General features: G+C 43.9%; 1 protein-coding gene across 1 annotated transcript in view; it reads left to right on the plus strand.

Moving 5' to 3' along the window:
* Positions 1-19,620, plus strand: part of MROH2B (maestro heat like repeat family member 2B) — a 63,691-nt gene extending 44,071 nt beyond the window's left edge. Inside the window, 17 exon segments of the mRNA XM_007469657.1 lie at positions 4-52; positions 375-495; positions 2,556-2,653; positions 5,448-5,600; positions 7,738-7,895; positions 8,426-8,552; positions 9,026-9,164; positions 9,167-9,212; positions 10,486-10,626; positions 11,028-11,142; positions 11,776-11,931; positions 12,185-12,358; positions 16,556-16,711; positions 17,045-17,179; positions 17,860-17,959; positions 18,989-19,054; positions 19,514-19,620. Coding sequence (XP_007469719.1) covers positions 4-52; positions 375-495; positions 2,556-2,653; positions 5,448-5,600; positions 7,738-7,895; positions 8,426-8,552; positions 9,026-9,164; positions 9,167-9,212; positions 10,486-10,626; positions 11,028-11,142; positions 11,776-11,931; positions 12,185-12,358; positions 16,556-16,711; positions 17,045-17,179; positions 17,860-17,959; positions 18,989-19,054; positions 19,514-19,620 — 2,041 coding nt within the window.
* Positions 19,621-23,729: the final 4,109 nt, after the last annotated feature.

Here is a 23,729-nt window from a genome sequence, read left to right on the forward strand (position 1 = left end):
AACGGAAAGAGCCTTCCAGATCACCGCGAAAGTGCTGACAAATGATAGTGAGGTAAGGAAGCCCCTAAAATGGATGGATGGCATTGCTTGCTAACAGCAGGGACCTCTGAGGCCGCTGGAATCCAAAACTCGTGCGTGACGGATCTCCAGTCCCAGGTGGAGTCTTTCCGGAGAACCACCAGCGAGGTCTGTCCTAACCTAGAGCGTCTTTGCTCGCTTGCTCGCTTACTTGACCACCACCCTTAAAGTCCGAGATTCCATTCTATTCTAAGGGCCTGCACGGAAGGAACAAGGGACTTAATATCCAGCGTTGGGACTATCCTGGGACATCGTCAAGCCACCCCGTCACCTTGGGGTCCCCCTCTGTCCTGCAGGCACCAGAGAACTTTAAAATCGGCTCACTCCTCGGCCTCCTGGTTCCTCACTCCTGTGACACCCTGCCCTCCATCTGCCAGGCGGCTGCTAGCTCGGCTATTAGTCTGTTCTGCATAAAAGGTGAGGGAAGGATGTGAAACTCACAGATGCAGAGAAGATACCTGTTTTCTTTTGTTCTCAGCTTTTCTCCTCATCCATCTATATCTCTCTCCTTCCTCCTCTCTCACTTTCTCTTTCTCCTCCCCCAGTTCAGCCATTTCTGAGTTCTGATACCTTAATTATGTCACACAATTTGTCTCTCTTTTAGATCCTTTTTCCTCAGTGGCTCTGCTTTCTGATTTTTTAAAATAAAGATAATAACACCAGAGCATGATAAAGGGTCATTAAAGCAGGTAAAAAAGAGTCATTAAAGCAGGTAAAATGTTTTGAGAGAGTCCGATTTAAATCACACAGCATTTGGGCATATTAGCAAAGCTTTCTCTATCACACGACTTTCTTCCAGAGGAAATTGCACTATTATTATGGTGCTAAAGTGCCTTTCAGAGTTTCCTAAGAGAGATAACTTTGTGGAGGTTTTTCCAGCTTGCATAGCAGGACCTCTGTCTGCTCTGCCAGGACATGTGAGTAACTGTCAATGCAGGAAATATAAGGAATTTTAAAACATCAGTCTCAGGCTGAAACCAACACTCAGGGCTTCCTGATTAAATCCAGGTTAAATAAGCAGGTGTTTGGCCGAGCTGGGCCCTGCATCATATGCACAGTTCTCCACAGACCAGGTGCAGCCAGGAACACTCAGCCAAGTTGACTGCAGCTCATGCCCACCCTCGGCTCTTCATTCTCTTAGGTACTCGGTAAACATTTCTTGAGTGACTTTTCATGTGTCAGGCACTGTTCTGATGCTAGAAGCACAGAGATATTATAATTCTAAGATTCTCATAAGAAAAGTATGTTAGGTTTGCTGTGCAAAAGCTTTTGAGCCAAAAGGTGGGATTTGGTTGGGGGCAGAGGGTAGAGTCAGTCAAAAAGGCCAAACTATTCAACAGAGCCCGAATAGGTCTCTTGGGCTATGGTACAGTCAAGGGACAGTCCCTTGGGATATGGGAAGATAATTCATGAAGGGTATATGCTTTTACCAAAGCCAGGGGGGAAAAAATGAATTAAGGAAGTGAGAACTAAAGGACCACTTTAGTAAGAGAAGAAATGTGCCAGAGAGGGAACTCATAGGAAGAAAGGAATTAGAATTCTATTATTGTTCTACCCATTCTCCCTTTAGTGTCCTTTATTTTCCTGAAACATGCAAAGTTCAGGTCCTTAAATATTCTTTGTTAACAAGAAATCCCATACTTCATTATTCACGTTAACCCTTTTTCTTGGTTGGCCAAATAAATATTGTAGAGAGAGAGAAAAACGATGATTATTTTTTTTACTAGATACAAGTAACTAGTGTGATACTAAATTAAATACTCATTTAATACTCATGGGTGTTGTTCAGTCAGTTGTTAAAGCAGATGAGGGATCTGAGGTTAAGAAATTTACCAGTTGCTTGGACAATTGAAAGCAGTGGAGCTGGACTTTGAGCCCAGGTCGTCTGCCCATTGGCTAGGCTGCCTTCCAGAGTGGTTCAGGTGTGGGTTTCCACAATTACTATACTCCATTCAAACAACAAACAGAATATCATTACCGTTTAGGTCTGCATTTACAAATTGGTATCAACAGTCACTTAACACAGTTGCTGATGTTCCTATTACAATGGTTGCCTTACCATTTCCTCCAAAGTGGCTCAGTGCAGAGCTCCAACAGAGACAGCAGTATAGCAGAGGAGTAAGAGCCTGGGCATTGGTGTCAGACCAGGGTTCAGGTTCCAGCTCTCCTATCTTTACTAACTGCGTGATCCAGCCAAATGGCTTTACACCTCTCTGCCTCAGCTTTCTCAACTGCAAATAACCTCAGATCATTTTTAGGAGCAATGAGATCATTACGTGCAGAGTATTTAGCATGCTGCTGGCATGCAGAAACTACTCAATCAGTGTTTGATCTTATGCTCACCATCTAATCAGACAGGCTTTAGTGGGTTTGTTAAAGGCATCCAGCAGCTGAATTAGTGTCACATCAAAATACAGACAGCTTCTTCAACCCCTATCAGCTCTTTGAACTCCTATGTCACCCTTTGTTGATTGTAGGCATTCGCCTGGAAATGGAAAGACTACAGGATTTGCAGGAAGGGCTGCAATGTGATGATGTGCAGGTCCAGATTAAGATTTCCTCCAAAATAGCAAAGGTAATAGATATGGAGGACTGGCCAAGGGATGTAAGGATGATTCCGGGTTGATTTCCAAATGAGTCAGCTGTGTACACCCTGCTACCCAGGAGGGCAACAGCCTAGCCATTCTAGCTGAATGAAAGACCTTTGTCCACTCATTTATTAACTCTGGGTCATGTGCACAGGCAACACCTGCTACTGATCATTTCATACTCTGGGAAACCTGGGGAACCAAGTGGCCCTCTCCAGGGTGAGGGAGACAGTGGGGTGAAATGGAAGGAACAGGACTTTGGGGTCGATCAGACGCACTCTGTGTGCACTGCTTGAAGTGTGTGCACTGGGTGATCAGTCTCATCTTAAAAAAAAAAAATGCATAACCTCCCTCTCAGAGCTGTTGTGAGGACTGGTCGATCAAGTCATTCATTTATTCATTCGCCTAATATGCCCTGTGCACCTACCACATGCCACACTTTTTTCTAGGCTCTAAGGATAGGAACGCCTGCCCTCATTGAGCTTGCATCCTAGTAGATGGAGCAGGCAAATAAATATGATGTCAGGTAGTGACAACTGAGAAAAATAAAATCAAGGAAAGAAATAAAGAGTATGGGAGGGGTGATCCCCTAGGAAGACCTCTCTGAAAGGGAGAACCATGAAGACATCTAGAAAAGAACATTCCAGGCAGATGGAAACAGGATGTGCAAAGGCCCTGAGGTGGAGAAAGAAGTGGGTCATGAGATCCAAGAGACAGCCCAGAGCTGATTGAAGTGCCTTCCAGGACTTGTTAAGGATCTTGGCTTTTATTCCAATTGGAATCAAAAGCCAGCAGAGGGCTTTAAACAGAAGAGTCAAGACCACTAGGTACACTGTGGCAGCTGTGAAATGTACAAGGGCACCCTTGTGTGAGGCAGCATCATTCCTAACGTGGACATTATAGGTTTATATGTGTATTATGGCAGTTATCCACAGAGGGCAGTAAAGGGTCCAACAAACTCAGTCACTGTGACAATAACAGAGAACTCTCTTGAGAACAGGGCACTTTTCCTAATTTGCAAAAGCTCCTTATGGGCTAGTGGTGGTTCTGCGAGAAGGAATGTGATTGGACTTATATTTTCTGAAGGGTCATCGGGCTGCCAGTTGAGACTAGACTATAGGCTGGCAAGAGTGAAACTAGTGAGGTTAGTTTGAAGGAAACTGTAAGAATCTACATATGGATTAGGTGGCCTGGACTAAGGAGGCAGCAGCGGGGATGAGAAGGTGATAAGGACATAGGATACAAGCCCGTGGGGGACAGGGAGGGAACATATGTCAAATGCCTAAGAAAGTGTCTGATGCATGAGAGGTGCTCAAAAACATGAATTCCCTTTCTTCCTAAACCAATATCCATCCCAATATGAAAACAAAAAAAAACAAAAAAAACCATAACTGTTGAGCTTGGACCCAGGCATGCATTTCGTGTTATACAGAACAGAGGCACGAGTCTAGGCCTTGATCTTGGAGCCATGGTAACTCAGAAACCGGCTGGGATATGCAATTACTCTTGAAAAGGAACTCATTTCCTCTCAAAGATGGGTCTACCAAACATCATCGGGCAATTTAATACTGGAGGAAGTCGGTTGTGAATAGAAATGTTTTCATACCCACAAACTCATAATCATGACCATCTTGCTTGGCTAAAGCCCCAGATAATGCTCCTGGACTTTATTCAAACTTCTAACTTTTCACCTCCCCTGCCTGCCTTTTCATTCATACACACGGAGAGACATATACAACCAAACATTGTGTATAGTTCTTGTTTAGAGACCAAAATTGCAAAGTTTTTCTTTTCTTCACTTTTTATTGACTACTCTTGACCTTGAAACATGCAAAAGCAAAAGACAGCATTCATGATAATTCACCCTCTGTGTGAAGTAAGTCAGAAAGAGAAAAACAAATACCATATGCTAACACATATATATGGAATCTAAAAAAAAAAATGGTTCTGAAGAACCTAGGGGCAGGACAGGAATAAAGATGCAGACATAGAGAATGGACTTAAGGACACGGGGAGGGGGAAGGGGAAGCTGGGATGAAGTAAGAGAGTGGCATGGACATATATACACTACCAAATGTAAAATAGCTAGTGGAAGCAGCTGCATAGCACAGGGAGATCAGCTCGGTGCTTTGTGACCACCTAGAGGGGTGGGATAGGGAGGGTGGGAGGGAGACGCAAGAGGAAGGAGGTAAGGGGATATATGTATATGTATAGCTGCTGATTCACTTTGTTATACAGCAGAAACAAAGCATTGTAAAGCAATTATACTCCAATAAAGATGTTAAAAATAATAATAATAATTCACCCTCTGTATGGATACTGTGAGGCACCGAGTACTTAGCACAGCACTTAGTACACAGCGATAGATTTCCTGAATTTTCAAGCCTAGCTATTCTTTGGCAGACACAAGACTTATTTCTGTGATACAAGAAATGTATGTGAAAGTACTTTACAACATATAAAATGGCATATAAACATTATGCATTATTTTTCCTTTATGGGGTATGATGTAACTTCAGGTTCGGAGAGGAAATTGCCTTGGCAGGCGTGAAATTTTAATAAATAATGAAATGATCAAGAGATAACTTCAAGGAAAGTTATCTCTTCAAGGAAAGTTTACTTAAAGTTGAAAGGTCATGTCTATGTCCTATTTTAGTATTCTCTCTGGTTTCTATGGCCCCAGTCACATACTTTGTGGAAAGCCCATCCTAAAACCAAGAATAGGTGTCCAGATATGAAGTGAGGTGGCTGATGACATGAGTCTTTCTGGTTCATTCTCAGATTGTCAGTAGACTCATCCCAAGTGAAGAAATGCTCATGTTCCTGGGGGAAACCCTGGATGGTCTGGAGAGCCTCAACCCCACATGCACAAAGGCATGTGGCATCTCGATGATCGCTGCCCTGAAGGAGCAGGGAGCTGCTTTAGAAGATCAGGTGAACCAAGAGCCAATCTGACAACTGAGCAGAATTCTAACACTTCTGAAATGCCAATACCAGAAGTAGGTCGCCACTTCTCAGTTGGTCCTCTGATGGGCCACAGGCGGGAATGCGCACGGCCTCAAGAGGCCTCAACAGAGACCCAAGTTGCGTGTGAACAGCCAGGCTCACACTGAGTGCCTGTCTAGCCTGACTCAATTGCTTCTCTAGTCTGTGATGATAAGAATTTTACAGACTGCCACTCTCTGGTCAGAGGCATGTGGATCATGGAAAACTGGGTTGTGAGGTCTGCAAGGATGAGTGTCACCTTGTAAACGAATGCCTTTAAGATGGCCACTGAGGGCCAAGAGAATTTTCTAATCCCACTGCCACTCTGCGAGCTGCTCTTGAACACCCCTTAGGTATTTTCTGGTAAAGAAGGCTGTCATTGGGGAATTGACTAAAAGAAAAGTCTCAGTCCCTCCTCCCAACTGGAAAGTTAAGCAGAGAGAACAGGGTTTAAATTCAGGAAGCCTGGTTAAGAGCTCCAAATGGAGATACTCTATTCTCTCTCTTAAAGTCAGAAACAGAACACCAGCAATTCAGAGATTGAGGAGGAAAAGAATCTTTAACTCAATAAAGGCTTTCCAAGGGGAACAGGAGGAGGAACTTATGGTCCCCATAGCCCAGAATCATCCACCCTAAATTTAAAATTTTTCCAAAGCATGACTTTTAGAAATGACCTCTGTGCTAATTACTATCCAATCAGCTTTTTTCAAAATCATTCATTGAGTACATACTATATGCCAGTCATGAGACAATCAAAGGTTAATAAATTTGGAATGTCCATGTATTTGTGTGTTTAGCATAAAAGGGGAAGTTGTTCACATGCTAAGTAAAGGCTTACAATAGGGACCTAAATCCTCTCCAAGAATCATTGAAATGGGACTGTGTGGTATTCATGTTTGCAGGATATTTATGATTAAGGAATTATAATTCTGAGAAAGTATTATATTTACCTAAAAGTGTCTATCCAAAGTAAGCGGGAAAAATTTCCACTAGAAGCAAACGTTCTTTAGCATGGAGACATGCCCTTACCCATGTCAAAAGCCAGATGTGTAATATCATTCCCTACTGCACACAGATTAACACCCAAACTCAGAAAGGTGGCCCTCAATGCCCTTTAGCATCTGGCTTCATCTTTCCTATCAAGTTATCTTCCTTTTATCACCTTCATTCTTTCTTTGCTCCAAACTGGACCATTCTCCTATTCCATAAACCTTTTCCACATTTGCCTCTACCATGCTCTCATGCCATTTTTCTATATAAATTTTATGTTTTTACAGCCATCATGTTCACAGAAAAATGGAGCTGAAGGTACAGAGTTCCCATATACCTCCTGTCTCCACACTACCCACATCCCACATCACAGTGGTACATTTGCTACAATCGATGAATGCACATTGACACATCATATAATCACCCAAAAGCCTTAGTTTACGTTAGGGTTTAGTCTTGGTGTTGACAAATGTATAATGACATGTGTTCACCACTGTAGTACCATAAAGATTAGTTTCACTGCTCTCTGAACCCCCTGTGCTCTATTCTCATGGTGTCTGCTTTTACATCTTTACCTGTGCTCTTCCTTCTGATGAGGATGACCTTCCCCACCATCTCCACCTTGCCTTTTGGAATTGCTATATATCCTTTGAGACCCAGACCAGATGTCCCTCCACAGTAACCTCAGTTACTTCTGGATTCCCCTATCAGTCCTGTACCTCTTGTACACCATTTGCCATACAGAGCCTTGTGCACAGCCCTTGGGTATATGGCTGATGTCCTTTATGAGACCACCCATTCCTTTTGAGAAAGGGCTACATCTTATTCATCCCTGGTAAATGCCCCACAGTGCCCAACACAGCACCTGGCATAATGCAGCCTTTCGCTAAATGTTTGCTAAATTGATTTAAGAATAAATGCCAAATTTATCAATAATCGTCCTGAGCAAGAGATAGGTCATGTGTAGAATCAATTGTTTTAACATTATTTCTAATTCATCAACCACCGCCTACATTATGCTGACTGTACATGACCTAAGCCATCCATGTAGAGGAAAAATGGCAACTCAGTGTTTGATTTGGCTTTTTCTTTTTAGCTGTTGGAGATCTTGGGCATAACTTACCATCACATGCCAGTCCTCAGACAAAAGGAGGAAAGTTTTCAGTTTATGCTGGAAGCCATCTCCCAAATAGCCAGCTTTCACATGGATGCAGTTGTTGCCAACCTTCTACAGAACCCTCTGCCCTTTGACAGGTAGATTCTAACTGAGTTGGTCCCTTTTCCTAGGGAAGGCCACTCTGTAAGGTATTGGGGAAGAATCTGTGGTTTGAGAGAAAGATAGCAAACAGAAGTTGAAAACACCTCACCTGAATAATTTCAAAAATGGTGTTTGAATCACAGGTAATGGTTTTCCAAGTATTTTTCAAATATATGTCCTCATTGGATGATGAGAGTTTTAGGAGTGTGAGTGTGTGTGTGTGTGTGTGTGTGTGTTTATTTAATAGGAATAAGTACTAGAAAGTGAATATTTCTTCCCTTTCTGGTTGACTAAAATGAATCTATATGAGAGGTTTCTGTCTTGATGGACATTAACAAACCTCAGCAACCCAAGGCCAGAATGCTAGATTGTTAAATAAAACATCCTTATTATCCCCAGGCATGTTGGCATGTCCATCTGTCCTTGCAACTGTGCTTAGTCATAATGTGGTTTTAGAGTGGGTCAGGTGAAAAAGCTCACATCCCAAGGAGTAGAGCCTTATCGGCTTCCTGCCATGCTTCCCTAGGGACACAAAGACACTGTGGAAGGCTCTGGCTGAGAACCCAGACTCCAGTGGCAAACTCTTGCGAGCCTTAATAGACAAACTGGAGAAGGAGTTAGAAGATGACCTCGCAGGGACAGAGGCGATCTCCGTGAGTTGGACAACCTGCCACCCGCCCGGGATGCTGCCCCATTCCATCCCACCTGGCACGGGGTGATATAGCATTAATCGCACTTCTTCCCCTCTCATACCCCGGTTTTAAATCAATTCCAGTTTATATTGGACGAATATGGCAGTGATTTTGTCTGCAGCTGATCATGTTCAGAAGGAAATTTCTCAACAGCCCAAAGAAAATCTGTGTCTCTGTATTTCCAAATTAGTCTTCAAGATATCCACTTGTTATTGAAAGACCCCAATACTGGTGCCCCCTGGAGTTTGGAGTCGCCCCACATGGCAGCCCTGAGAGAGAAACACAGCAGGAGTTAAGGAGTTTCCAGACAAATAAACCCTCCCTTTTCTATGTGCTTTTACCACAAGTGTGGTCAACCTGGAAAGCAATCCTTTGTAGAGAAAACTAACTGGAAGATCAGCCCTGCCTGACCACAGGGTCCTTTCTCCCCTCAGGTGGCCTGTGCAATTTATGAAGTGGTGTCGACAGGCAACCCTGTAGCAGGCCTGTACCCAAAGCTGTTCGCCCTTTTCCTGAAGCTGGTCAGCTGCACACTGGACCAGAAGATGCCCACGTCAACCCTAAACCGCCGCCGCGGGTGACGCAGCAAGGGGAGCAGCAGCAGATCGCAGACCCCTGCAGGTAAACAGCCAGGCGGAGAGGGACTTCCAGAGCAGTCCTGACCCGACTCCAGAAGGGGTTGGCACAGCCTCAACTACCCGTGAAGAAACAAGGCCCCTCCATCCTTGAGCCTCGTAGCTCTTCTTCCCTGGGTACCTGGCATCGTTGCCCAGAACGGTCATACAATGAATAAGCAGTTATGTCCTCTTCCCTAGAGGGCCCAATCCACTTCCTTTGTTTTCATTCATTGAGACCTTTCAAGGAAAGCTGGAATTCTGTGATTTTCAAGGCCACCAAGGAAAGAATATAAAATAAAAATAAATACCACATTTCCTCAAATCTAAGACTTCTCCAGGTGAAGGGAGCAACATTATTGCGTGTAACATTGAGAAAGGAAAAAAAAAAAAGAGTCCCAATTAAGTCATGAATCAGTGCTTTCTTATACTATTAAATTTGCATTTTATATTGATCCAAAAAGCTCTTTGAGGATTATTAGGTATAGTTATCCTTTATCACACTGCTCTGCTTTCCTGTTTTTTTGCATTAACTTTTTGTTCCGATGTCAAATCAACCTTTTTTTTTTTTTTTTTTTTGCGGTACGCGGGCCTCTCACTGTTGTGGCCTCTCCCATAGCGGAGCATAGGCTCCGGACGCGCAGGCTCAGCAGCCATGGCTCACGGGCCCAGCCGCTCCACGGCATGTGGGATCTTCCCGGACCGGGGCACGAACCCGTGTCCCCTGCATCAGCAGGCAGACTCTCAACCACTGAGCCACCATGAAAGCCCCCAAATCAACCTTTTTAAAGACATTTTAAATAGCAGTTAGGCTCAGCACATGTAGTTCCAATAGTACATGTAACTTTATTAAAATGCCCACAGCGCAAAGAGCCATACCTAAATCCACGCATGTACACACATTGTATACACAGGCAATAGCAACTGCATCACAACTACTGTCTGGCCAACAATTGCAACGCACTATCCATTGCGAGATGCATTCTGATTTCCAAGGTGCTATTTTGTTTTAGAACCAGTGAAACAACCTCCATTCATCCAGGAGTGAGTGAGCATTGTAGGGAACATTTTTTTAAAAAAGAAACAAAATGTGCTATATTATTCTGTAGAATACAGTGTTTACAAGTAACCAGATCCACACATATCAATATACAGCCCCAAGATATAGTAAGTGAAAATACAGAATACAGACAGCTTGATGATATTTATTAAGGACTTGGGGATTCACAATTCCTTGCATGGTACTGACTTACTTTTGTGGTGCCAACTGTCTCCTTCAGGCTCTCGACTACAACTCTGAAGTGTGTGCAGGCCCAGGCCACAAAAGAAGGGCTGGCCAAAGAATCTGACGAAGGGGACAACATGTGGACCCTCCTCAGCAGTCCCAGTAGGCACCACATAGGAATCTGTGCACTGGCCAGGTAATGTGCAGATATTCTAGAACTGGATACGAAGGAAAAAACTGAAGACAAAGTAAAAATGCAATGCAGGCAACTTCACTGACAGCAATTGATTCAGTAAGAACTTAGAGTCCAGGAGAAAAAAACAGGGAAGAAAGAGCAAAGGGGTTGGGAAGAGACAGTAGGATCAGCCCCAAACTCACCAACCCTGCAGAAAATAGTGATACAATGAACACTTTTAGGCAAACTACACTTCAGTCGGGCACTTGGATAGGCTAATATAAAGTTAAGCCTTGGTGCTCTTTCCTTTTTAACATTCCATTTTGGATAATTTAGTTTCCTGATAGAGAAATAGACTAAAGTGTCTTCCACTGTTTAGAAAGAAAAAAGTCTCTGCTACAGTGGGAGGCTTGGTTTTCTAGGAGCATGGCAGCATGGCAACAGAGACTCATTCCGGACATCACGGAACAACTCTTCCCGTCCCTGACCTCCTCCTCGGAGAACTACCGGATAACGGGCGCAGCTTTCTTCTCTGAGGCAAGGGAGCACAGCCATCCCAGCAGGCTCGTTGGGACCCAGTCGGGTATTTCTCTCAGGAGTTCAGTGGGAATTTAAACCACGGAAGAGGGACCCTCTCTGGGATCTTTGGCAATGGAGAGATCCAGCTATTGCCAGAGACACAGTACTTGAGCAGAGAGAGGGAGAAAGAGAGAGGAAAAAGAACCCAGCCTCATCCTCTTCCTGCCCTGTGGTCTGCAGACATCAACTCCCAAGACAGAGAAGGGTAAGAATCAACCTGGAAGGGACAAAACAAAAGGCAACCAACAAATATACTGTGGTCCTTTCAAACTCTGGGATAAAGGCTGACCCAGCCAATGCAAAGAAAGAAATTGTCAGTAACTCCTGTTTTCCCCACTCCATGTTTCCATTTAGATTAGAAATACCTTCTTAACTAGGTATTTTGGTTCTCATCACCACATAACCTTGACCTCTGGGGTGCTCACTTCTAGAGCTTAGTTCCTGCCAGACATTTGAATTCACCCGAGGGCTCCCTCCTCTGCCCCACAATCAGCTGGGGCCCTACTCTTTAATCATAGCTATAATGCCTTTGGAACTCTCCTGAAGGGAGGCCCTTCCCTGAACTAAAAGGGAGAAGTGTGTCACTTTCAGCTCATGAAGGAGCCAATCCTTTGGAAGCACGGGAATCTACGGGATGTGCTGATCTTGATGGATCAGAGTGCCTGGGACTCCAACGCCATTCTGAGGCCAATGGCCATCTGAGGGCTCGGTAATACCACTTCTGGAGCCCCTCACAAGGTAAAAGGAGTTTGCGGGGGGGGACACAAAATAGTTCATCTAAGTAGAATTTTAAAATAATTATTTACTAACCCACACCCTGTGGTTGCATAGAAATTAAGTGAAAATCCAAATAAGTCGCTGAAGTGGTGGCTCTTGGGTTGAAGGACATGTGACCCCAAGAGAATGTCAATCCCCTTATCTGGGGTCTCCTACCCTATTCCAGATACACATAGAACAATTTTCGAGATTAAGAGACCTTAATTTCAAAATAGTAAAGAAGCACAAGCAGATAATGTTAGAATCTATCGTCAGAGGCCTCTATCACCTGGCCCGCACCAAGGTCATCTGTGAAAGCTTGAAGGCTCTAAAAAAGATCCTGGAGCTGCTCACAGACCGAGATGTAAGCTTCTACTTCAAAGAAATAGTGCTGCAAACAAGAACCTTCTTTGAAGACGTAAGTGAGCCTGTTCAGGAAACTTCCTGCCCCAGAAGTGAGCTCATGTAGTGCTTTTAGCAGAAAGAGGTTCAGGTAGTGCTTGTAGCAGACCAATTTGGTGTCCATTTGCATGCCTTGGCCTGCCCCAGAGGTCACCTGTCCCAGGGATCACCTGTCCCACAGATCACCTGCCCCAGAAGTCACCTGCCCCAGAGATCACCTGCCCCAGAGGTCACCTGCCCCAGAGATCACCTGCCCCAGAGGTCACCTGCCCTAGAGATCACCTGCCCCGGAGATTACCTGCCCCAGAAGTCACCTGTTCAATTCCTGTGCAGCCTGTTGGCTTCCTGTGTGTCTGCCTGAGGGTATTCTCTGGCCCAGGAATCATGATTGGTTTGAGCAAGGTGGGCCGGATGTGTTGGGAAAGGACCCTCAAACAGCAAGAAAAGAGAGTTTGTAGATAAACTCCCTGGCTTCCTCACCCCTCAGAAGGACGGTGCTCCACTTGCCCATAGGGGTACCACACTCACTAATGTTCCCTTTCGTAGCTCTCCTCTCTTGCCTATCATGCTTCCTGGGCTCACCTCCCAGATAAGTGACTTACACCTAAATCCCCATCTCAAAGTCTGCTGTTGGGATGAACCGGTTTGCAGGGTACAAATAGAGACACAGATGTAGAGAACAAACGTATGGACACCAAGGTGGGAAACAGGGGGTCGGGGGGATGAACTGGGAGATTGGGATGGACATATATACATTAATATGTATAAAATAGAGAACTAATAAGCTGCTGTATAAAAAATAAATAAAGTTCAAAAATTCAAAAAAAGGAAAAAGAAAGTCTGCTGTTGGGGGTACACAGCTATGACAGTACTCCCTACAGGGCTAGATGTTATTGCCTCCAACACTACCTTTTCCACGTGCAAGATTTCAAAGACTCAAAATGCTCACGCAGTTCATTTCATCCAGGAGTCAGTATACTGCCCCACGGCTCATCGGCCAAATTCAACCTGGAGCATCTTTTTTTGTAAATGAAGTGTTATTGGAACACAGCCATGCTCATTGGTTACATATTATCTATGGCAGCTTTCACACTTCATCCCGCAGAGCTAATTAGTTGTTACAGAAACCGTGTGGCCCACAAAGTCTAAATTATTCACTGTTTGGCCTTTTATGGAAAAAATTTGTCAACCCCTGACATGGTTTATAGCCCTCATTTCAAAAAAGATCAGTCGGGCTTCCCTGGTGGCACAGTGGTTGAGAGTCTGCCTGCCGATGCAGGGGACACGGGTTCGTGCCCCAGTCTGGGGAAGATCCCACATGCCGCAGAGCGGCTGGGCCTGTGAGCCATGACCGCTGAGCCTGCGCGTCCGGAGCCTGTGCTCTGCAACGGGAGAGGCCACAACAGTGAGAGGGCCACGTACCGCAAAAAAAGATCAGTCAACAACAATCCTAGGCAAAGGAAGGTCATTTTTCTTTATACCTTCTGGGAAACCAGATTTTATTATTTCGTTTTGGTTTATTCACTGACATCAATGTAAAAAATCTATTTCATATCTAACTTAAACCTATTTTTTGTGATCTAAACCTGCCTGCTCCCGTTATGTGGTCAGAGGAGATGGAAATTTCTGGCTGCCTCCTCCAATGCATCCTTCTTAAACATTAAGCCTTTATTAAATTACCTATTCACCTGATAGTCTCCAGACTGAAAAGTCCTTATTTCCTTCATTATTTACCATAAACCTAATTTTTCAGCTCCTTAAATATTTTACAAGCCAGTGACTGTGTTGTATCCCTAAATGAGAACTGAGAAGTACTGAATAGAATCTAAAGAAAAACTGCCTCTCAAATCCAATCTTTTCCTATTTATTCACTCCAAATTTTTTTAATCTTGCCCTTTCTTCCTGACTCTTTAGCAATTTATTAACTACACCAACCTCCAGACTGCAGTCTGCAACACTCGCCCTCAGTCAATCGTCCTCCAGCACTGTATTTTTTAGTTTCTCTTGTTTGTGTACTAGCCTAAACCTGGCCTTTGAGGGCAGCTTTCTGCTGGTTTCCAACTATTTTCTCCAGTGTACCAATATTTACTTTTAATTCTCATCTTGTCCCCAAAAATACTTACTGGGCTCTCACTCAATTTAGTATCTTCTGTAAAATAATGAAGATGTTCTTTTTTTCATTACACAAATAACTGATGACAATCTTTAACAACAAAGGGTTAAAGTCAGCCCTACAGAGCCCCACCTGTTAGGTTTCCCTGGACTATTGCTGATCCAATGATAGTAACTCTCTTGGATCTGAGCCTCCAATAATCACAAGTCAATCTACAAGTTTTGTGGTCAAGAGAATATTTCTCAGTCTTAATGCATAAGAAAAAAAAAAAAAAACGAAAGTCTATCTGGTTGTTAGGTTAGACCTTTCGCATTCCTAATAGGTATCAATTTCATCACATTTGCATAAACGTAAAGTTTGACAAAAATTGAGTCTTAGTCATGACATGCTATTTACAGTCCTATAATGCTCTCTTTCTGCAAATATATTCAACTATGATACTTTGCCCCTATATTTTTCTGTAGATTAAGCATACAATTCTGTAATCTCTAAGTTTTCCCTTTCTTCTCTTCAATATTTAAGTACTTTCTTGAAAATCTAAAAATACGGCTACACTTTGAAAAAGTGGTAGAACAGAAAATATTGGCTGCTGTCCCATGCTCTAGGACCTGCTCACTGCTATTTCCCACGCTGGCACCTGAGTAAAACTTTAATATCTCTCCCAGCACCCAAAACACTTTACCCCTTCTCTTTTCTGTTTTTTCATCATCCCAATTGGTTGATTCTCCCTTGACCTAGCATTAGGTCTTTGATTTTAGAAAATTCAGAGGACTCTTTTTAAGTAAATACCTCTCTACCTTTTAGATACTTTGTTACTGGTTTGCTTTCTTTTTCTAAAAAGAGATCTTTAAAATATATACCTTGACCTTACTCCTAGTACATTTAAAGAACAGTTCTACTTACATTTCCCTTCTATGAGGTCACATCTCATGTTATTCAATTAACTTTTCTAGCCTTTTCCTAACAAGCCATCTTTATTCTTTTATGGAAGATCTTTGTTAACTTCCTTTTTCATGGCATTTTTGTGTATGTGCCCACTTCTCACACATTTTATTTTGCCATCGAAATGAACTCCTCTATCTTCTCCCCCTCATATTCATAGGAGTGCTTTTTTATTGGCCCTTGTTTGTTGCTAATCTGAATAATATTCTGGGGAATTCCCTGGTGGTCCAGTGGTTAGGGCTCTGCGCTTCCATTGCAGTGGGCATGGGTTCGATCCCTGGTCAGAGAACTAAGATCCTGCATGCCGCGAGGCGCAGCCAAAAAATTTTTTTAAATTTTTTAAATAAATAAATAATATTCTGATACTCAGAATGGCTTTTCCTCTCATCCCTCTGCCTGTCTACGGGTATTTGAAACTAGTTTTCTAGATACCTCCCCCAAAAAAAGAATACTTCCAGAAAATCCACCAGAACTCTGAACCATATCAACAAAGTGTCTGAGATAATAGAAGGCCATCTTTCTCCACCACCTTACCCTTTGGCTCTAAAAAGCATTGCCATACTCTGGTTCCTCTTCAGATCGCATACATCCTTCATCTTTTACTAAAAAGCACTGCCCAGCCTCCTGGACAACAAGCAAGGCAGTTCCATAACTTCACATACAAGAGTAGGGCTAAGCACTTGTTTGTTTATCTGCTCTCTCTCTCTGAGACACAAGGCCCACATTTCTGAGCTTCCTGTAATCCCTTTGGAAAGTATTTGGGATCTTGGAGAAGAGTCCTAGGCCTTGGGCAATTTAGATCAGAGGCCCCATAACTCCAGGCTAATGAAGCAATCAGGCTAATTTGTACAAAGTATAGAACAAACAAGCACCCTCCCCGGCCTTGTGCTGCCAGCACTCCCTGTTTATTACTCCTGTGGTCACATTTCCCCACTAGCTCGTCAGAGTCAGAAACCAAGTCTCCAGCTCTAAATTCATGTCGTGTGGGTAGAGAGCTGCTGGGAAACGAAAGGCATTCTTGGGACACCCAGGGGCTATGCCAAATGTGTGCCAGGTCTCCAGCCTGCCTTTACGGAAGTGGGAAAGGGCGGGTAGGGTAAGGGTACCAGCTGGGAATGGCCTGTGTGGAGGACCCACAACATGTATCTGTCAGCACAGGAGCAGGATGGTGTGAGGCTGACTGCCATCCTCTTATTTGAGAATCTGGCATCCCTAACAGGAAGAAGGTGGAAGATTTTTTTTGCTGAAGAAATAAAAAAGAGCATGATTTCGTTCCTTCTCCACCTCTGGGATCTCAATCCCAGGATTAGAACTGTAAGCGGCCCTTGTACAGACACCTGCACCTCCTCCTCTCCCCATGGCCGAGAGGGTGCCGGGAAGCCTGGTCTAGCTGGACCGGAAGCCAGGTCTGAAGGCACCACTCGCAAATGAACCTGAAAACCAATTTTCCCATCCGGGGTGCTTTTTTGCCATCACTTCCCAAGTTTGCGCTTCCATCTTTGAAACTGGGAAGGTGGCAGCACTGACTGTAAAGCCCTCACATCACTGACTTTTACTGCTCCTTTCCCAACACACAACCAGTCAGTGTGTCTTCCCATCTGGAAGGGGAGCCAACATTATGGACTGTGTTGCAGGAAACTTTTTCAGGCTTGCCGTGATGTCCTGATCATCTGCATTCCTTTTCTGGGCCTCCAGGAACTCTATGGGGTATTAGATCATCTCATTGATGGTCAGGATCTACCAAGGGCCAGGGATTTCTACAGGCAATTCTGTGTGAAGCTGGTGAGTGTGCAGTAGGTGCTGCTTCCAAAAAAAATGCAGGCCAAGAGTCCAGGCAAATCCCAGAAGGCAAAGAGCATAGCAAGGAATCCCAGCCAGAGCCAGAACCATCTGGGAAGGACAGCAGTGATTCTGGGTATCCTGTCACACCACCTTCTGCTCTGTCCCCAAGTCCCAACTGGGATCTGTTCTCGATTCCTGAAACTCATCTGTTGATTAGCCCTATAAGCCCCAGTGCCACTCTGATTAAATTTAGAATGAACTAGCCATAACACACCTTCCAACAGAACAATTAATGGCTGTATGCGTGCTCACTCCTTTAGATGTGAGCACACATCTAAAGGGCCTATAGGATGCTGAATTTCGTAAAGTGTCGCTTCTCAGTTGCCCTCTTTTTTTTTTTAATTTTACTGAAGTATACAACTATACTTTACATTATTGTGTTAATTTCTACTGTACAGCAGAGTGACTCAATTTTACATATATATATTCTCTTCATATTCTTTTCTATTATGGTTTATCACAGAATATTGAATATAGTTCCCTGTGCTATACAGTAGGACCTTGTTGTTTATCCATCCTACATATAATAGTTTGCATCAGCTACCCCGAACTTCCAGTCCTTCCCTCCCCTACCCCCTACCCCTTTCAGTTGCCCTCTTTGTAACAAACATCTCTTCCAGGCAAAGAAAAAACAAGAAATCCTGTGGATCCTCCACACACACTCATTCACCTTCAGCAGCAGCTGGGAGCTGATTAGGAGCACAGCCACCAAATTCAGAGGTGAGGGCACGTCCACGCTCTCCACTCACAGGTCTGCTCTTTGCCATCCAGTTTTGCTTTGCCTGGAAGCTACCCCAGCGTGAATGCCGATATGACTGGGAAGACCAAAAAAAAAAAAGAAAAGAAAAACAGGAAAGCCAGAAAGAATTCATTTTACATCTTACAACATCTTCCCTCAAAAGAACCTGTTCTCTTTGCAGACTTACAGTAACAGCTTCTGAATTGCCAACACTCACTTTCTTTCCATCAGACCATTCTCCCTACTGGGTCCTTCATGCTTCTTCTGGTTGCAAGTCATTGCTGCTTCTTTTCCCCAAGTCTTTGATCCAAGCCTGCTGCCCCTGCCTAAGTGTTTTCCTTTGCATCATCCCTTAATATAAACCATAGTCAACCTTCTAAGCTCAGTTCAAGCTGAGAGCTTTAGCAGCAATGTGATACTAGTGGAAAGTGTGTGGGCGTGGGGACCAGCAGCCCTTGGCTCTGCTGTGTGATTCTGGACAAGTCACTTAATTTCTCTGTGCTGCCTCTTTGTCTGATCTATAAAATAAAAGAGGAAAGTAAGTGAATCTCTGAGGATCCTTCTATTAGGAAATTCTAAGTCTTATCATGAAACTCGTTCCAACTAATCCAGCCCCCAGCAAATAGGCCCACTTGGTTGGCCACATTTAAGATTGAGTTAAAACCTAAGGACTCTTACTGGATCATGTAGAGGATCCCCCTAACTACACTGTAACTTTTTGGAAGACAGGGACCATAGCTTATTCACGTTTGAAACCCTGGCGCCCCCTGGAGGACACGGTGTGAGTTTTCCCAAATACATGGTGGGTGAGTGACCACTTCCAGACGTGGCACTCAAGACCCCATAGACATCACCCTCACATCATCCTGGGGGTGCAAAGGGAGTCTATAGCTTGTGCATTCACTAGCTAGATCACTTAACTTCTTACCAGGTGCAGTGTGCCCCGACCTGCTTTCTGCGGCCTGTTCCTCTACAGTGAAATCAGTAACTTTCTCTCCTGTTGATTTTAGATGCCACTGTTCTCAATCTGACCTACCAATATGTGGAGTTAATAGACAGAGAACAGCTGACCACACGTGAGTACCAGCCCTAGCTTCTGCCCAGAGCACTGTTACATTCTTAGAGAAAGAGAAGCTAATGCTGCTCCAAGTCCCATGTCAGCCGTAAAATCGTAGTGTAAAATCGTAGTGCACCCCATTATCGATCGTCTCTGATGCTCCCTAGATACTGGAATTTCTCCAGAGTGTAAGGTGACCCCCAGCTCCATCCCACTGCAGCCATCATTCCCAACAGACTTTGATTTTCCAATTGTTTACAAACCTACTGCTCACAAGGTCAGGATCTTCTCTTCCCTTATTTCAGTGTTAAAATAGATGCTCAATTTGTGGATCCAAATCCTACCTCTTAGGGTAAAACGTGAGCATGGGGGCCTGAGCCCCACCCAGCACTGACCCTAAGTGGGAGCCTTCCTGTGCTGCACAGCTTGGGCCTTGGCTTTCTTCATTCACTGGACATTGCTATTCTTTCCATTTCAGGACTCCAAGCACTTCGAAAAGACCCCTGCATGAGTGTCCAGAGAGCAGCCGAAGCTGCCTTGCAGACCCTCTTGAGAAGGTGCAAAGAGATGAGCATCCATCCGTAAACCATCAGGAAATAAACAGCTAGGCCTTTTCTATAACTGACTCCTGTTTTCATCCTCATAACTCACAAACTTGCAACATCTTGAGGAAAGAGACGGCACCTAGTGTGGGGATGCTGAAGTGGTGGTATCTTCCTTACCCTCCAGGCTCTTCCTGGTGGCTTCTGTTAGCAAAAACCACACCCACCAATTCACTTGAGGAATAACTTGTGATTTGAGCGGTGACAGCCCCATGGCTTTGCATAGGACAGCCCTCTATCTTGGGAAGCTTACATCCCAGCAGATGTCAAAAAATGACAGAACATGAAACAATTCTGCCGCCATTAAGAAGAGAACCACTGCTATTACCCACACGGAGCCCTTTTGTCTCATATCTTTGCCAGCTTTGGCTTACTACTCACTCTTTTCTCTCTAAAGAACAGTCTTACGACAAACTTTAACCTGTCTGTTCTTAAGTTGTAATTTACGTGTCAAAACTGTGCCAGGTACTTTTCTACAAAAGCCGCTTTCTGACATTCTATTAAATCTCATAGTTTCCTTTCCATTTTTATCCTAGAACATTGATCCCTTTGAACTGTGTGTATTCGGGTGCGCATGTGTTAACCTTCGTAGCATCTGAATCATAACTCTTCACTCTTTTTTCACAATGCACACCTGAAAGGTTACATACAGGAAATCATGTACAGACAAAGGAGTTTCTAACACAGAGCCTGGGACTCATTTAACACCACCGCTATCAGGATCATTCATGAGCAACATTATTTTTTTGCTATTATTTTTATCTTATTGACATTTAAATTTCAAACACTGAACTCAAGTATATGCTGGCCCTTTGTTCAGATTTTTGAAATAAAGATAAATAGACAGACAGCTTTAAGGGTGCAATGTATTTAACATTGCATGTTAAATAATTAGAGAAAATCTAAGGGGTGGCATAACTATATACCTTTATACATTTAGTAGCACAAGTATAGGGACAAGCCATGCAATTGGAGGAAAAGACCTGTTCAGGACCAGAGAGGTCCTTGGCTGCTGACAGAATCTCCCCTTAACTTCAGACTTGAGAAAAAACAGGAATCTGTCAGTATACAAAAACCACTGAATTCAGGGCAAACAGTAACAGGATATTAAGGAATTGGCTCTGGCCAGTTGGGATTGTGGAGGCCAGTCTGAAGTAAGCAGGGTTAGCTGGAGGCTGGAAATGTTGCAGCTCAAGTCCAGGATCTGTAGATTAGAACAGCAGTCTAGAGACAGAATGGTTAGTGCATTCTTCAAAGAGCCCCAGTTTTCCAAACAAGTTCTAGGATGCTTTACTCAAACAGTGGCAACTTATTAAACTGATGTTCCTCTTTATAAATCCCTATTACCTATATTCTAACCCCTTCATCCCCAAGCTCTTTGGAAAAGCATCTTTTGTTTCTACAAAACATTTTAAGAACCAAAGGAGTCTTTTAGGTTAGAGATTTTAGGCCAGAGTCCCATTTATTCATTCACTTAACAAATATTTGGTGACTGCCTATAATTTACAAGGCACTGTTATAGCCACTGGGGCTACAATCGTTGAGGAAAAAAATAGAAAAATTCTACCCTCATGGAGCTTACACTCTATGACATCTGTGTAGAAATTCCAGAGGATGGAGCCAGCCTCCAAGATGGCTCCATGATTCCTTCCTCCTGATGGTTACGTACCCCCCTCCCACAGTGAACAGAAATGCCCTGTGCAATCAATACAACAGTTCAGAAATAACAGTGTAACTTCCAAGCCAAGGTCATAAATCGTATTGCACTCTCTTGAATCACTCACTCTGGGGGAAGCCAGCTGCCAACACAAGGACACTCAAGCGGCCCAAAAAGAGGTCCATGTGGCCAAGAATTGATGCCTCCTGCAAACAATCAGAGCTAACTTACTAGGCTCGTTAATGAGCCATCTTGGAAATGGATCCATGAGCCCCGGGTAAAGCCTTCAGATGACTGAAGCCTCAGTTGACATACTGACTGGACTATGGGATAAAAGACAGACTGCCCAATTAAATTTGAATTTCAGGTGAATGATGAGTAATTTTTTGAGTAAAAGTATGCCCTGATTATTGCATGGGGCACACTTCTACTAAAGAATTATTTATCATTTTTCTAAAATTCAATTTTAACTGAGCATCTTATATTTTTATTTGCTAAATCATGCAACCCCAGTGCAGTCTAACGGGAGTCCTGGGCCGGAATCACTAAGCTAAACCACTCCTGAATTCCTGAACCACAAAACTGTATGAGATAATAAATCCATGTTGTCTTAAGGCACTAAGCTTTAAGGAAATTTGCTATGCACCAGTGGATTACACAGAAAGTCTGTGATTCCACTCAAAGTTTTGTATGCAAATTTCTGTGCATAATTGCATAGGTGTATTTTCTGGGTAATGGCTTTGATTAAATTCTTAATGGAGTCAGAAGCTATTCCCAAGCATAACATACATGAAACAGAGCAAGAAAAAGAAGGCAAGAGACGCAGGTTTAGTTGACCTCTTTGGCGGGTTAAGTCAAATGACATTTCCAATAGAACTTTCTGCAATGACGGAAATGTTCTATATCTGCACTGGCCAATATGGTAGCCACTAGCCACGTGTGGCAACTGAACACTTGAAATGTGGCTAGTCCATCGGAGGAATTAAGCTTTTAATTTTAAGTTTAAGTAGCCATATGTGGCTAGTAGCTACAGTATCGCACAAGACGATATCACAACATAGAGCAAAGAGTCGTAACAGAATTTGGGCCGAGCCACCCAGAACTATAGGACGTTCTCAAAAAGTATAAATTCACTGACGCAAGACCTTGTCTGATACTTGTTTATATATCCATCCCCACTATTACTCTCCACCCATCCTAGCAACCAGCAGAGCCTTCCTTATCATTGATTGGTGGAAATTAGGTAGAACGGCCCCACGAAACACGCATCACAGCTAAATCTTTGTCTAAACCCTAATCTTAGAAGGATTCACCCTGACAAGAATTTCCGAGTCTCTTTTTATCATATTCCAGCTTCACCCCTTACTAGCTGTGTGACTTGGTAAAATCATTTTACCTCTCTGCACTTCAATTTCCACATCTGTAAATTGGGATCATAATTATCTACCTCAAGGTGCTACTGTGAAGATTAAATGTATTAATGTACATGTAAAGCACTTAGAAACCCCGCACAGAATCATTTTTAAGCAAACGTTAACTATACAATGTAAATGTTAATATAGTAACTGTAAGGCCAACTGGCCCGAGGCAGGGGAACGCAATCTGACTCACAGGTTGCATCAGACCGAAACTTTCCAGACCACCCAGTTCCAGGAACTGACCTGAGGACTTTCCACCCGGCCCAGCCTTCCCGCCTTTCGAGGGGCGGGACTAACGGTCCCAAGACTGATGCGACCGGCACCAGATATTGCCACGATACCCGAAAAGACCACCAAATAAGGGATACCCTGCGGCCTCCCGGATTCGCCACACCCCTTTCCCTTCTTCCCCTATAAATTCTGACCAAACCCTCGCCCGGGCGCGACTTCTCTGGCCCCTTTCTCTCGGGCCAGTGAGCCTCGCCCGGGAGCGGCCCCGAATACAGCTTGTTTAAGCTCTCCTCCGTTTCTTGGTGCCGTTCCTTACAGTGACAAATGTATTATTAGAATCACAAATTTTAACATAAACTCGGCGACTTGCATATAAAGCCAGCTGATTATCCTTACCCCACGTGGCCACGTTCCTGGCTCGGCGAACGTTGCTGCCCTTCTTGAGAGGATGTAGACAAGGCGGCCCCTCTAGTCAGAGGATCCCAGCTCAGCTGCTCTGGCGGCCTCTTACTGACTGCATTTCCCCATCGCAGCCTTCTTACTTGCTGTCTTATCATACAGAATAAGCCACAGTCAGGCTGTGTGACAGGGGAAATTTAGACCTATTTGCTCTCCCCAGCAATTATTTCTCGTAATGCCTCCCAACCACTACCTTCCGCTTTCAAAGAGTTGCCCCCCCGCCCCGCTTGATGCCTCTCTTTCCGTCAGTCCTCCACTGGCCTCCATGGTTCATCTCTATGGTTCAAACACAGCCATGTTACTCGGGGCAGAGAGACTTACTGAGGG

The sequence above is a fragment of the Lipotes vexillifer genome, unplaced genomic scaffold (assembly GCF_000442215.2).
Source record: "Lipotes vexillifer unplaced genomic scaffold, Lipotes_vexillifer_v1.1 scaffold434, whole genome shotgun sequence".
Classification (NCBI taxonomy): domain Eukaryota; kingdom Metazoa; phylum Chordata; class Mammalia; order Artiodactyla; family Lipotidae; genus Lipotes; species Lipotes vexillifer.